Source organism: Myiozetetes cayanensis, unplaced genomic scaffold (genome assembly GCF_022539395.1).
Source record: "Myiozetetes cayanensis isolate MyiCay16 unplaced genomic scaffold, myiCay2020 scf4, whole genome shotgun sequence".
NCBI classification, from domain to species: Eukaryota; Metazoa; Chordata; class Aves; order Passeriformes; family Tyrannidae; genus Myiozetetes; species Myiozetetes cayanensis.
Window position 1 is genome coordinate 50,727,170 of NW_026087631.1, and position 13,547 is coordinate 50,740,716.

The 13,547-nt window shown below is 34.4% G+C and overlaps 1 protein-coding gene across 4 annotated transcripts in view; it reads left to right on the forward strand.

Annotated features, from left to right (window-relative positions):
* Window positions 1-13,547, forward strand: part of AP3B1 (adaptor related protein complex 3 subunit beta 1) — a 150,426-nt gene that overhangs the window by 72,191 nt on the left and 64,688 nt on the right. For all 4 annotated transcript variants that reach the window (XR_007630479.1, XM_050328755.1, XM_050328753.1 and 1 more), the window contains exons 15-19: window positions 3,019-3,195; window positions 8,607-8,793; window positions 9,777-9,907; window positions 12,038-12,149; window positions 13,485-13,547. The exon at window positions 13,485-13,547 is cut by the window's right edge and continues 94 nt beyond it. Coding sequence is in view for 3 of the 4 variants with exons in the window: in XM_050328755.1 (XP_050184712.1) it covers window positions 3,019-3,195; window positions 8,607-8,793; window positions 9,777-9,907; window positions 12,038-12,149; window positions 13,485-13,547 (670 nt within the window). In the remaining variant the exon portion in view is untranslated. The remainder of the gene's footprint in view (window positions 1-3,018; window positions 3,196-8,606; window positions 8,794-9,776; window positions 9,908-12,037; window positions 12,150-13,484) is intronic.

A 13,547-nucleotide genomic window follows, 5' to 3' on the forward strand; every position in this document is an offset into this window, starting at 1 on the left:
GTCTGTTTCATCTTGCCCTTTGATTGATTGTTTCTTACGTATCTGAAAAGAGTGGTTATTTTTGTTCCTTTGCTTTTGTATTTTCATTTGTACCTTAAACTTTTATCCCAGGTGTGCCTAGGCAAAGATCTATGATACCTATTTTGTGTCTGATATTTGTTGAGTACATAGACTTATGCAGAGTACAGCATAGTACAGCTTGATCTAGCTACATTCCAGCTCCTTTCCTCCACACTCTTCAAAAACTGTAGCTGAAAAATGTGTGTCTTGTGGTGTCCTGCAGATATCAAACAAGATAATAATTGGATGTCTATAAATTTCTGTTTTTAAAAATCAGTAAAACATGTCCATTTAGCTGTTAATGTGTTAATAAGATTGTCATTGCTTTACAATTTAATGACTTGCTAAGTTGTGGGCTGGAGATCTAAGCAATGTTAGTTTGTGCTAGGTGTTCACTCTGTGATAGGCTCATGTGTATAGCTTTTAGAGTGACAGGTTAAAAAATACACTTACAGGAAAGGGCCTGTTCTTTCCTCTGCACCTTTTCTTCTTGCTGTCAGTCTGACATTTCCAATCAACTTTATCCCTCTTTACATTTCTGATTCCAAGTAAAATTAAAAAAAAATCGCTAGCTATGCAAATTTTCTTCTGGATGCAGAGAATTACATCTCATTTGCAATTCGAATATCTCCTCATTTTGACACATGGATAATCAGAATTAGTGATTTTAAGTTGTACTTTAGCCTTTTGTGGTTTGTGATTAAGTTGAGAGATGAACTACAATAGTTTTTCAATTGTGCTGCTTAGAGCAATCTGTAAAATCTTTATAATAGCTTTCTCTAACTGATGAAGGTAACCAGTTTTGCTTTGAGGGGAGGGTCTGGCTGGTTTTTCTTTTTTCTTTTTTAACTGTTTATTTATTTTCCTTGAGACGAGTAATGGGTTGAAATGGTACTAGAAACTGCCTCCTGGTACTAAAGGCTTAAAAAGTGCACTTAACCACTTGCTCAGGGCATATGGAATAAAACATCAGGCAAAGTAATTTACAATCCTGTTTGCCTTTGAGGATAATGCAGAGCAGGGCTGAATAATGAAAGTATTATTTCCTGCATTTTTGTCAATTCAAGGTCCCTACTTAAGCTGTACTGGAAAAGGCAGTGAAGGTCTGGAAAGGACTTCATTTCTTGTTTGCTGCTTTGAGTGCCCTGGAAACAACAGCTGCAGGATCATGCACTTGATATTATGTGGCTGAGAACGGGAAGACTTAAACAGGGAAAAAGAAGTCTGAAAATATTGTGTGATTTTGACCCCAAATGAATCCAGTGACACAGAAACATTGGGTTCATCAGTTCGACATACACTTTTCATTAAAATGGCTTCTGCTCAGGGTTTGATTCAAAAAGTCTCTAATTGATATTGATTCTTGTGGCACAAAATTGTGTTTAATGTATATACAGTATTTGCATAGTAAGGTAACCACCTGGTTAAAAGGCAGAGTCTCATGAGAAATTTCACCTGTCTTCCTTCTTGTCACTGTTTTTCAAATTAGACTTTGTTTAGTCTACTTATTTAACATTCTAAAACTATTTTATTACTCTGATAATTACATTCTACAAACTGGGGAAAAACTTGGAGTAATACACTGTGCTTAAATACACACTATTTAAATATATTTAAAAATATTTTTATATATAAATATATTTAAATATATTTATTTGTGGGTTTAAAGTTTCATCCTGAGTTTGATTAGGAAAAGTACAATAAGGATGTTAGTGTTTCCTAATTAATTATATGATAATGAGCTATTTTTACTTTATAAGAAGATAGTTAATAGGAAAAGGGATGTTTCTGATAGGCTGCCACCCAAACCATGGTACTTGGTGATTTCTTGTAGAATTCTAGTATTTTAACAAGTCTGTAATGAAATATTTTAGAAAAATAAATCTAGCATAACTGAAGTCTGAAGTTGCCTATATATTCTTATTTAGAGGTATCTATCTGTACAGCAGGCAACTTGAACTGCTCCAATACTGGAAAATTTAATGTACCACTCAATTACTATTCTTTATCCCAATTTAAAATAATAGATTGGGTGTGAGGTCTTAATGCAGTGTAACCTTTGGAACATTAGAAATAACCTCTTTCCCTTCTGAAATTGTTGTACAGTAATGGCATCAGTCTTACCGTTTTGCAGACGAACATACTCTGACTGCATTTAAAGTTCTTATATGTAGCAGTTGTTTGCCTCTCTTGCACTGTAAATTCCAAGACTATTTAATTTTTTTGTCAATTCACACTAAAAAAAATTATTTCAGTGAAACTGTCAAGTATCTCTAAGATCTGTAAGAATCACGTAAGAACTTTCTGATCAGAGTGTTTTCAATTAAGATGGTCCTATTCAGAAATTGAGAATTGTAGTTTTGAACTCCTGTCTCACCAAAATTCTGTGTTCAGCTGGTCTTGAACATTTGCAAAAATAAGAATCTTACTGCCATAAAATTTGGAATAAAAATGAAGGAAAGGTAACAATAGTGTTAAAGAAAGCCATATGATTTTAAACTAGATAGGCAGGATTTGAGAAAGATGTATTGTTGGAAACAATTTCTGTATGAATGTAGTAATACAGAAAACTCTGGCTTGTTTCAGCATGGTGCTTAGTGTAACCTGGTGGCAAGGATTCACAACCAACCTCAAAGGCTTGGATTGTGTTCCAGTTACCATCAGCTTGTACTGTAAACATGAACATGTCACTTCTGTGTGCCTCTATTTCCAGTCGTCCTCTCTTTGTCTCATCAACTTGTACCACGTGGTTTTTGGGGCAGAATCAGTATAAATATTGTATAAATATTCTGTCTAACACATTGGCCATATTGAACAGTATTTAATTTCACTCTGCATTTCTTGCATGGCAGTTGTCTTTAAATAGTATTTTTGTCTAACTATTTATTGAATACGACACATACAAGTATGCAAGTGGTCTGTGAATGTATTAACTTAAAATTCTCAATGTTTTCTCAGGTTCCAGTAGCCAGAGCCAGCATTCTGTGGCTGATCGGCGAGTACTGTGAGCGGGTTCCAAAGATTGCACCCGATGTTTTGAGAAAGACAGCCAAGAGTTTCACGAATGAAGATGACCTTGTGAAGTTGCAGATCTTAAACTTGGGTGCAAAACTGTATTTAACAAACTCAAAGCAGGTAAGCCTAAACTCAGAATTGTGTGTATTAGAGTCATGGTAGGTTTTGCATAGTCTGTATAGATAAGTAGTGATTTCTTCTGTATACGTAACCCAAAATAGTCCACATTTTTGTAAGAAGAAATGCTGAACATCAGTTTTCAAGAAATCTAACAGACTAAATCTAACCATGAATCTTTTAAGTCTGTTCTGGATCATAAATATGAATTTTTGTTTGTTTCTTTCTTCGGGAAACTCAATTTTTCAATTTACATTAATGGGGAAGGTTTGTAAATTGTATTAGTAATATCAGATAGGAGATTTTCCCAATGTGAGTTGCTGTTTTCTGAAACTAAGACCAGAATCTTCAGAAAAAAAAAAATTGTCATTTTGAACAAGAAGCTGCTCATTTTTTTCCAGGATATCTAAAAGGAGATGCCAGTAAAAGGCCTCATTTTGTTTTTCCATCAGTTCTTGTTTTAAAGATAGTTACTGCTTTCCCTTTTTTTATTTTTTAATATGTTTGCTTTTTTACTATTTCATTTTACCTTGTGGAGAAGGTTGGTTTTTGATATCTCTAATAATAAAGATAATCTAAAAATGTCAGGTAGTACAAAAAGGTGAACTTACATCTCCAGCAGCTGAATAATAGCTGTGAGAGGTGCCAGCTGCTTCATTCTTCTCTGTGACAGTATTGTGAACTCCATCACTCTCTGGCTATGGAATATAGTATTTTGACACTAATTTTTCACTGTAATTCCAATTACTACTTTAAAATGTTCTAAAATTGAAGATTTCTTTTTTCCACATGTAGATGAGATATATTGTCTGAGATTTATGCACTTGTCTGGGCTGCTGTACGTCTTTGTTTTACAACAATTTACACAGCACATGATATTGCATCTCCTCGACTGTGGTGTCCTCTTGTTCCTTGATAGCTATATCCAACTACAGATGTGATCTGAGACTTTATTTTGTAGGGTGTGTGGGAGATGAACTGGCTCACCATGCACTCAGATAGGAATGAATGCTTTGCTTATACAGTGTAAAATGGGGCAGTAACAAAAGGTGACTTCTTTCTGTCATTGCTCGTCTTGCTGAAAATGCTGACTGAGATAAGAAAAGATTGATTTGACTATCAAAACTGTCTTCTTTTAGCTCATTACATAATATCTAATAATTTTCCATATAGTTTTTGTAATTTTTCATGTAAATTTTTACACACCATATTTGGTGAAAAATCCATTACCTACAAAGGGATGATGATTTCCATGATGCCTTTTTTCCAGTTTCACATCTTAATAAATTTTAAACCATATAAGCATTGTATATTTTTTATTCAAATCTAGTAATGATGATAAAGCAGAAGAAACTGTCTCCTGAGATGCCTACTAAAGGATGAACGTCATCAAAGGGTGTTTTCCTCTTTTAGTTTTAGGTTGTGGAAAAATAATTTCTCATCTCAAGTGGTCAGGATATTTGTATAAAAATTTTAACTGTGTAGGTTGGTGACTTGTCCTGTGACTTGGAGTTCAAAGCTCCTTTTAAACTAGAATACCATGGGTTTCCCCTTTAGGAGCTGGCAACACTCTTCTGAATCTACATCCTTATTCCCAGGAGTAGCACTTCTTTACTCACTTAGTATTACAAATTTACTTTCTGGAATAACTTATAAAAGGTAAAAAAAAGTCCAACCATTTTTCACTCTTATTTTTAAAACTTGATGTCAGATCTTGTACACTTGATTACTCAGTTGCTGGTCTGTCCATCTCTGCTCAACTTGTGTTTTGTGTCTCTATATTATATCCTACCATATTGTACTTGTATGTATTTTTTATTTTTTTAAAATTAATTTTATCTTTTCTTTATCTTTTTAATTTTATCATTTTCATCCAAAGTTAATGGGGTTGTGAAAATCTCAAAGCTACAGTGTCACTCTATTGAAAAGTAGTGGTAGAATAGCAGAGGCAACACCAACCAAATAGATGAATAGAGCTCTTTCCCCAGGTGAGGGAAAGGTGGGTTGAACTCATCTATGAAGCCTTGTTTGGAGAAAAGTACAAAGTTGTGGGGTAAATAAGACTTGGTCATTTTATTCCCTTTCTCCAAATCTATTATTTTATTTGCTTTTGGTTTTCTTAGTCATATGTTCAAACGGTTAGTGCAGCACATTTACAGGAATTCCTTTTAATATTCAGAATTTTTATAATCATTTCCAGTATACTTTAAATCCTGTGATCACCCCATGAACTTTTAAATGCTGTTTATAATTTAAGAAAGAATTTCAGATTCAATCCTATCTGTAAAAATATGTAATAAAATCAGGCTTTCCTCTGGTTGTCTGTATTGTTTGGTAAACCTGCTTTGTCTTTTCAACACTTAGGGTCATAAAATCCTTGTGGGTGTGCTAGATAGCTATCTAAATGGAGCTCATATAAGAGAAAGTGTTATGCAGAAACTATGCCATATAGTTGCCTTGGATGTTTGTTACATATAGCAGGAAGAATAAAGAGATTTTGATGGGTTTCTGTTGCCTAATACAGTAAGACTCCCACCAGAGAAAGTCCCAAGTAGTCGTAGAGTGTAAATAGATATGTCAGTTGCGGTTAAGCACAATACCCTTATCTTTTGTATCTGAAGAATCAAGTTGCTGCAAGCTAATGATATCAAAGAGTGGCTAAATAACTGTTTCTCTCACTTTGTGAAGCCTCATCTATTGATAATATGTCTATTATGAAGTTTTCAAGTGGAGATCTACCAAAAGGTTAATTGCTGCTAATATAGGATAGGCAATAAATTCTTAAATAGAACTGTTGTCACTAGAAAATTCCAGAAATGTTGCTGAAGGATGACTTGAATGAATGCTTTTCACACTAGCCAAACCAAAATGTACAAAAAATAATAATGGGTTCTAAAAGTGTGGGGATTTAAAAAAAAAGCCTGTATAATATTATACATGTTCTAACAGGCAAGATTGGCATATGACAATAAATGTATTAGCTCATGGATCAGAATACTTTGTCACTATTCTAAGAAGCAGTCATGGTGTGGAGATTGTATCATATTTCACCAAATTAGCATGCTTGCTCAATTATTTTCAACTTATGGAAATTCCTTTATTGGAGAGACAGATGTATATTCCTTAGTTTATTTATCGTTCTTAATTTAAAATATTTTTTATTAACTACCTGCATGTAGAAAAGCTCTTCTACTTGTTTGGTTGCATTGCTGTAAGAAAAAATTAAAAAATGTTCATGTTTCCTTGCTGTTTTCATGAGAACAGTACTAGATGTGATGCTTGCAAGGAGACTTCTTGAAGATACGGAACAGTCTTCCATGTAAATTTATTGTGTATTTATCTGTATTGGACAGTATGGGAAAGATATCTTAGCGGACAAGAAAGGCAGAGGATCATGGAGAAAATTATTCCTTTAAAGGAAATGCATTCTTTCAGGATCAACCCTTTATCTGTCTTAATTTGTCTTTTTCTAATTCCACCAACACTCACTGAAAAAATGCCCACCATGAAAACAAGGCCCTAAACTTTTCCCATCCTTATAGCAATTCACAGGTTAAGACCATTGTGTTTTATGATCCATTCTGCTGAGCCTTCTGCCACAACATCGAGGAGTCTTGTCTTGTTTCACAGACAAGTGATGGCAAAGGCTGCAGGAGGTATCCCTCATTTGGTTTAATTCATGCTACCTGGGAACCCTCCCTTCCAATTCCATTTCAATTGAACAGCATAAGTCCTGCATGAGTGCAGATTACATATACTCTGCCTGATGCAGTTGTTTAAAATTTTATACCCGCATACAGAAATAGTTGCCGATAAGCTGTGAAATACATATGGGAAAGTTTTACCTTTACCATAACTAAGACGGTACCTTGGGGGGAAAAAATATCTTTTCACAGATACATTCTTGGGTGTCAAAGACAAAAAAGAAACAAAAAATATTTCACTGAAGGGGTTTTTTGACTATGCTTTTACTGTTACTCTAATATAATATGACTAGATTCTTCAAATCTTTGGTACCATAGATTATTTAGTGAAAAAATGTTGTGCAAATACGCTTTGCGTGAGATTAAAATTAAAATCAATTTTTGTTTACTGTGTATTTTACCTACAGGAGTTAATAATTATTCTGAAAAAGTAATTTTACATCTTTAGAAAAAAACCTGTAGCTTGCATCCTCAAGTTGGAAATTATTAAACTGATCTTTTTTTAGCAAATGGCCTGCAATAAAATTGACTCTTTTTTTCTGATATATTTTTTCTTCTCACATGATTGAAACTGTGTTATTGTTGTAGCAATAGTATGATAAACAAATATATACGCAAACTTGTTTTCTTTTCTATAAAGAAAATAGATCCTTCATGATGATACATTTTTAACCCTGTGTTATGCATCCATTCTGAGCTGAAATACCAAAATTTACTTCCTGAGCATGGTATATTGTTTCTGCTCTTTTTCCTGTTCACTTTTATATAAAGGAAGTGTCCTACTTCTTTCAAATGTATTTAATGGATGCAAGTCTATTCAGCACTATTGTTCTGGTTACACTACATTATTTCTAAGATACTGGGAAAGTCTACCTCCATTTTTATATTATTTTATTATCTTAAAAATTAACTGAATTGTTAGAATTACTTAAGACATGTTAATATTCTGAGACATGAAATTAGGAAGCCCTGTTATGCTGTAAAAACCTGTGATAGTATAAGTTGCTCTCTTATATAAATAAATAAATGACTGATATTACTGGAGGCTTTAAGCTTCAAGAAAAAAATGGAAGAAGTCTTTTATCCTGGTTTTTAGAGGGCATCAGCAGCTTGCTTTTATGAAAAAGTAACAGCTAAATGCACTGCAAATAATTTGCAGTAATCCAGTTCAGTGATTCATGTGTCTGCTTTAATGGGTCATAATTCAGGATAAAGTAACTGAGTGCAGTCAGAGTGCAGACACTGCTTATGCCAGGGACAGTATCTCTTCATAAAACACACCTCAGCAGAAGCAGTTTGCCAGCCCCCTAATACCCTCTGATGTTTTGATGTCCTGCATATTTTTCCGATTAAGTTTTGAGTGCCATGTTTTTAGTTGTATTTCCACATTCATTATCCTCACGTAGACCCTTCAGCGGGTTTGCCATATATGATTATTTTTTTAATGATGCCTTTCTTTCCACTTCAGCAGTTTAATAATCTAGCACATGGCTGCTTCTCAGTACTCAGCATTCACCTCCCCAATACAGAAGAGGACATGTGCTTTGGCTGCAGAATTCCATTTGCAGCTTTAGAAATGCATATTCCCTATGGAGCAACATTTGTTTGACATAACCATTCATTTTTATTACCTCTTTAAATATGTTTATCCAGAGTTATCAATAATCATAAATAACTTGGATTCTGTTCTTGTCCTGTTTTTTTCCACAGACAAAATTGCTTACCCAGTACGTATTAAATCTCGGCAAGTATGATCAAAGCTACGACATCAGAGACCGTACAAGATTTATTAGGCAGCTTATTGTTCCAAATGAGAAGAGTGGAGCTTTAAGCAAATATGCCAAAAAAATATTTCTGGCGCAGAAACCTGCCCCATTGCTTGAATCTCCTTTTAAAGGTATAACTGCCAAAACCATTTGGTAAATGTTCATTGTGTAAAGGAATGTAGCAGCTTATTCTATGTCAAATACTCTCACAAATTTTGTCACTTAGCAAATAGAAAAGATTAATATGCAAGGATACTCAGTCTGCTTACTTGCTTTTCAGCAAGCAGGATTTGCATGGTGCAAACACAGTGCATTTTTTTTAATGATAAACCCTGACAAACTGATCCATTTTTATTCATGTGGATTTTAAATTTGATTTAAATAACAGAAGGTGTGTCTTTTGAGGAACACTCTTCTTCAATTTAGGAGAACAGCTCTAATATTTTATCTGGACTTCATTAGAAGATTGTTAACGTGAGTGTTGCAAATGTTTTATGAATCTGAAATAAATTGAATCTCAGTAGATTAGGTTTTTATTATTTTTCTCAAAATCGTAATTTTTCCTATGCATTTTTCCTGTCTTTTTACAAGTAAGATCCATTGTCTGTCTTCTCAAATTAAAAGGTTATCAGGTTTTCTAAACTAAAAATACTCTGTTACTGTAATGATTTACAATTTTTGGTTTTATACTTACTTTATACACTTAGGTCTGATTTTGAAGCTCTAAAAGGAGCTCCATTTTGAAGAAAAACTATTAAAATTCTGGATGTGTTTGTGCCAAGACATGTATATGGATTGTTTAACTGTGCTGTCATTCTTAATATTCACAGTAAAGTAATTTTTAGAGAAGCTACATTTCAGAGCAACACCTCTAAACACACTGACTGATTAGCTTTTTTATTGACCATTATGGGGGAGATTATTGTAATCTATGGACTGAAATCAGTTTTTTGACCTATGAAGAGCTTCCTAGTTTATATTTATTCCATGACATTTGAGGTAATACAATGGCAATTACCTTTAGCCCTGATTAAGATTGCTCTTTGTGGCAGAGCTTACGGTGTTTGTGTATTTCTCCCTTCCTCCCCCTCCCCCCTCCATTTTTTTTTGATAGATCGGGATCATTTCCAGCTTGGCACCTTGTCTCACACACTGAACAGCCAAGCCATTGGCTACCTGGAACTGTCTGACTGGCCAGAGGTGGCGCCTGATGCTTCTGTCCGAAACGTCGATGTTGTCGAGTCGGTACGTCAGCATCATTAAAAGTAACTTTGCTGAAGGCACTTGTCAACATAGAGTATTAGTCCAAAATACTCCAAAATATTTAAATACTATCTATGTACTGTACTGAAAACCATTGATGCATGGGAAAATCTGAGTTACTTGTTTTATCTTAGAAATGGAACATTTGGAAGCTTGCACAATGCTTGCTCTTTTCAGTGAGAGAAGTGGATAAACTCTAGGCCAATTCTGTGGATTAAATGGGCTTTTTTCACCTCCATCTCACTTCTGATTTCATATTTTTTATATTCTACATACTGTGCTGCAGTATGTTAATTGAGTGTAGGTGGACTACCAAAGGAGGAGATAAGTGGAAGTTAATTTGTGTACAAATCCACATCTAAACAAAGAAAAAGAAAAGATAATAGAAACAAAAAGAAAAGATAATACAAACAAAAATCAGCAGCATGGGGTTAAATTATGTATTGAAGTGTGAAGTTTGGATGAGACCAAGATTTACATTTTGGATAACCTGGAGAGAATTAAGAAAGTTTATAATGGGAAAATGTCGTCTATTAGTGCACTAGTCATGTGTTGACATATAGGGCTGGTCCTCTACAGTTCTTTGTTACTGTAGTGTAAACTCTGAGGCAAAGCTGTGTTTTGGTATCAGAGCTTTGATTTATATGTCAGGTACCGGAGTCCTACTAAAATGCCAGTGAAGGTTGTTGAACAGTAACAAAAATGTAAATGTAGTGGTATACACTGTGCTGATGGTGCTCCTGGAGGTGTGGCATTGTAACAGGTATACAAGGAAAAGCACACAGTCCTTGTAATGAGCCAACTTCTGCAGTAAATTGTGGATGATTAATTTGCATAGATGATGTTGGGCATGGAATGGGTAGAGAAAATTCTAAAACATAAGTGTGACTTGCAGAAGCCAATGGACAGCAGCGTAGTAGAACAGCGTTTCTCCTTAGTGCTGTAATATTACGTGTCCACCTTCTTATATAGATTTCATGAAAAGACGTATTTGTGTACAAACTTCTGAAAGTTTTTATGGGAAGAATCTGAAGGTAATCAGCTCAAACAGAGGATTATAGGGTTGGCCTGAAAGAATGTGTGAAGGTGTCTTTGTCCATAAAACTAAAAAGCATTGCAGGAAATTGATCAAATGGAGTAATCCATCTACAACATAGTAGAAAACATCTACCTCCAGCTATTTAAACCACAAAACAAACAGGAAAGTCCTTCAGCCATGGGGTTTTTTTTGCAGTTATTTTCTTTGGAGAGTATTTCATTGTCATTAATTTTGTGGTTGTTCTAATACTGCATCTGCCTACACAACATATGTGAGGGAAGCTGAGTTAAGCTGCAATGCACCATTAAATTGTCATTTATATCCAAAAGAATATTGGCTTTTTAAGCATGAGCTGATTTTGGTGTTCAGCAGGAAATCAGTGTGTCTCTAGAGCTGTACACCCTTGCACCCTTGTCTTATTCCAGATCAGAGCAGTCACTGAGGCACACCTATATCAATCACTCTGTTAATATAGTTGTCTGCCATTTTTGGTTTTTTCCTGTCCTGAGCTATTCCTTTGCTTCTCTAGTAGTATAGAGGTATATGGAAAGAAAAGAAGTCTGGGCTAAGTATTGCCACATTTTGGCATTCTCTTGGTGGTAAGAATTACTTTTATTTGGGGAATTGCAATGGAAGTGAAATATAATTCCTCTGTGGCTACCTATGGGGTCCACATCTGTTTTCCACTTAAAACTTGGGATGATAAAGATGGTGACTAGCCCTATTTACCCTTCATTCTAGTCATAGTCAGTTGGATCTAGAGATAAAACTCTCAGACTTCATGTTCTTTTGGCATAGAAGTTAAATTATCATTCCTGATGCTTTTAATCTGCCTTAGTAAATCCTTTTCTAGACTCTCTAAGAGACTTATCTCACCTTTTGTAGGTATGTACAAAGCTTCTAGTTCTCCTAATTGTGGAAAATAAGAGAAGTTTAATAATTTCTCTTTTACTTGTTTAGATGATTTATTTAGAAACTGCTTAATACCACTGCTCTGAGTGTTGTGCTTTGATATGTGTATATATTTGTATTGCTGGTTGCAAAAGTAAATTTAAATTGAAATTTTTTTACAGGCAAAGGAATGGACTGGAATTCTAGGTAAACCAAAGAAGGAGAAACCTGCTGAAAAGTTCTACTCTGAATCAGAAGAGGAAGAAGATGAATCTGCCAGTACCAGTTCATCAGGTAAGTATTTGGAAAGCAACTTGGATCTCCACTGCCTGGAGAACTGTATTTTCAGAACTGACTGCTATATAATAAAAAAATGGAAAAAATGCCAAAAAAATCCAGAGCTTCTTTTATATATATATATAGTATAAAGTCAGGAAATGAGGGGAAAAATTTTACATTCACTATATGAGTTAACCTTTGCGTTGTTTCCCAGTTTAAAAAGCTGTCATGCTGTTTTCATCCTGCTTTGAATCAAGTGTAAGTAGTAAGAGTCTGTAACTCCAGTTAAAAGTGAAGGCACCTAGCTCTTTGCAGAGGAATGTGCTTGTCTTTAATGTTTTTGGGAATTTGTTGGTGGTGAAGCACTGTTTTGATAGCATGTGCTGCTGTGTTGCTAAATGGCCAGACTTTAATTGTGTAGTCTTTTGTGGGATTTATTCAGCAAACTGCATCAGTATTTCTCTCAAATTCTACGTAACATTTTCTGTTTATTGTAATGGGGATGATGATGAAGAGTAGAACAACTGCCTGTCGATTTCAGCGAGCAAAGGTTCTTTTAACTTTTAACCCTATTATTGCTAGATAGTCAGTTCCCCAAGGCAGACATTTCAGAAGATGTTAATGTACTGCAGATGTAGTGAAGATCATAATTCTCTCAGGTCCAGACCTTAGTCATAGAAAATGTTTAACATTAGAGACTTTAAAGAATTATAAGCATCTAGTTGCATGGAAGAGGGGCACCTTAAAATCTGAATATGGAGCTGCTTCCTTCCAATTCCTAAACTGAGGAAATATGTAGAAGCGTTTAAGAACTATATCACTGAAATTAATGATTTCTGAAGCAATAAAAATATATATTCACTTCAGATATTTGAATATTTGATAACTGTGTGATTAATTAGAGGATGAATAATTTGTTTAAAACAGTGATTCAATCAGTCACAATGGGTATTCAAGAACAGATTATCTAATTAACAAGTTGTTTGAAAAGATAATTTTGCAGCTAAGTGAATGTATAGATTGGAAAATTTGAGGTCACCTCCACCTTCTAATGGGGTTATGTAACTTTGAAGAATCCACGTGCAATTAATATATTATTAGACTTTTTAATTTGATAAAGTATATAATACCATAGGCTGCAGAGGACAGGTCTTTAACTAACAAAATTTTGTAAATGTAAGGAGAAAGTGATTTTCTTGCCTATTTTTGACACAGGGTAAATAATGATAAAGCTTACAATAGGATCTTAAAATACTAAACCATTGTTTAATGTAAAACAAACTTGCATACCTAAAATACTATTTGTTTAAGATATTGAGACTGAAATTTTAAGGGTTATTTGTATTTCAGGGAGTGAATCTGACAGTGAAAGTGAGAAGGAAGATAAAGAGGAAGGCAGCACTGATGAGAGTA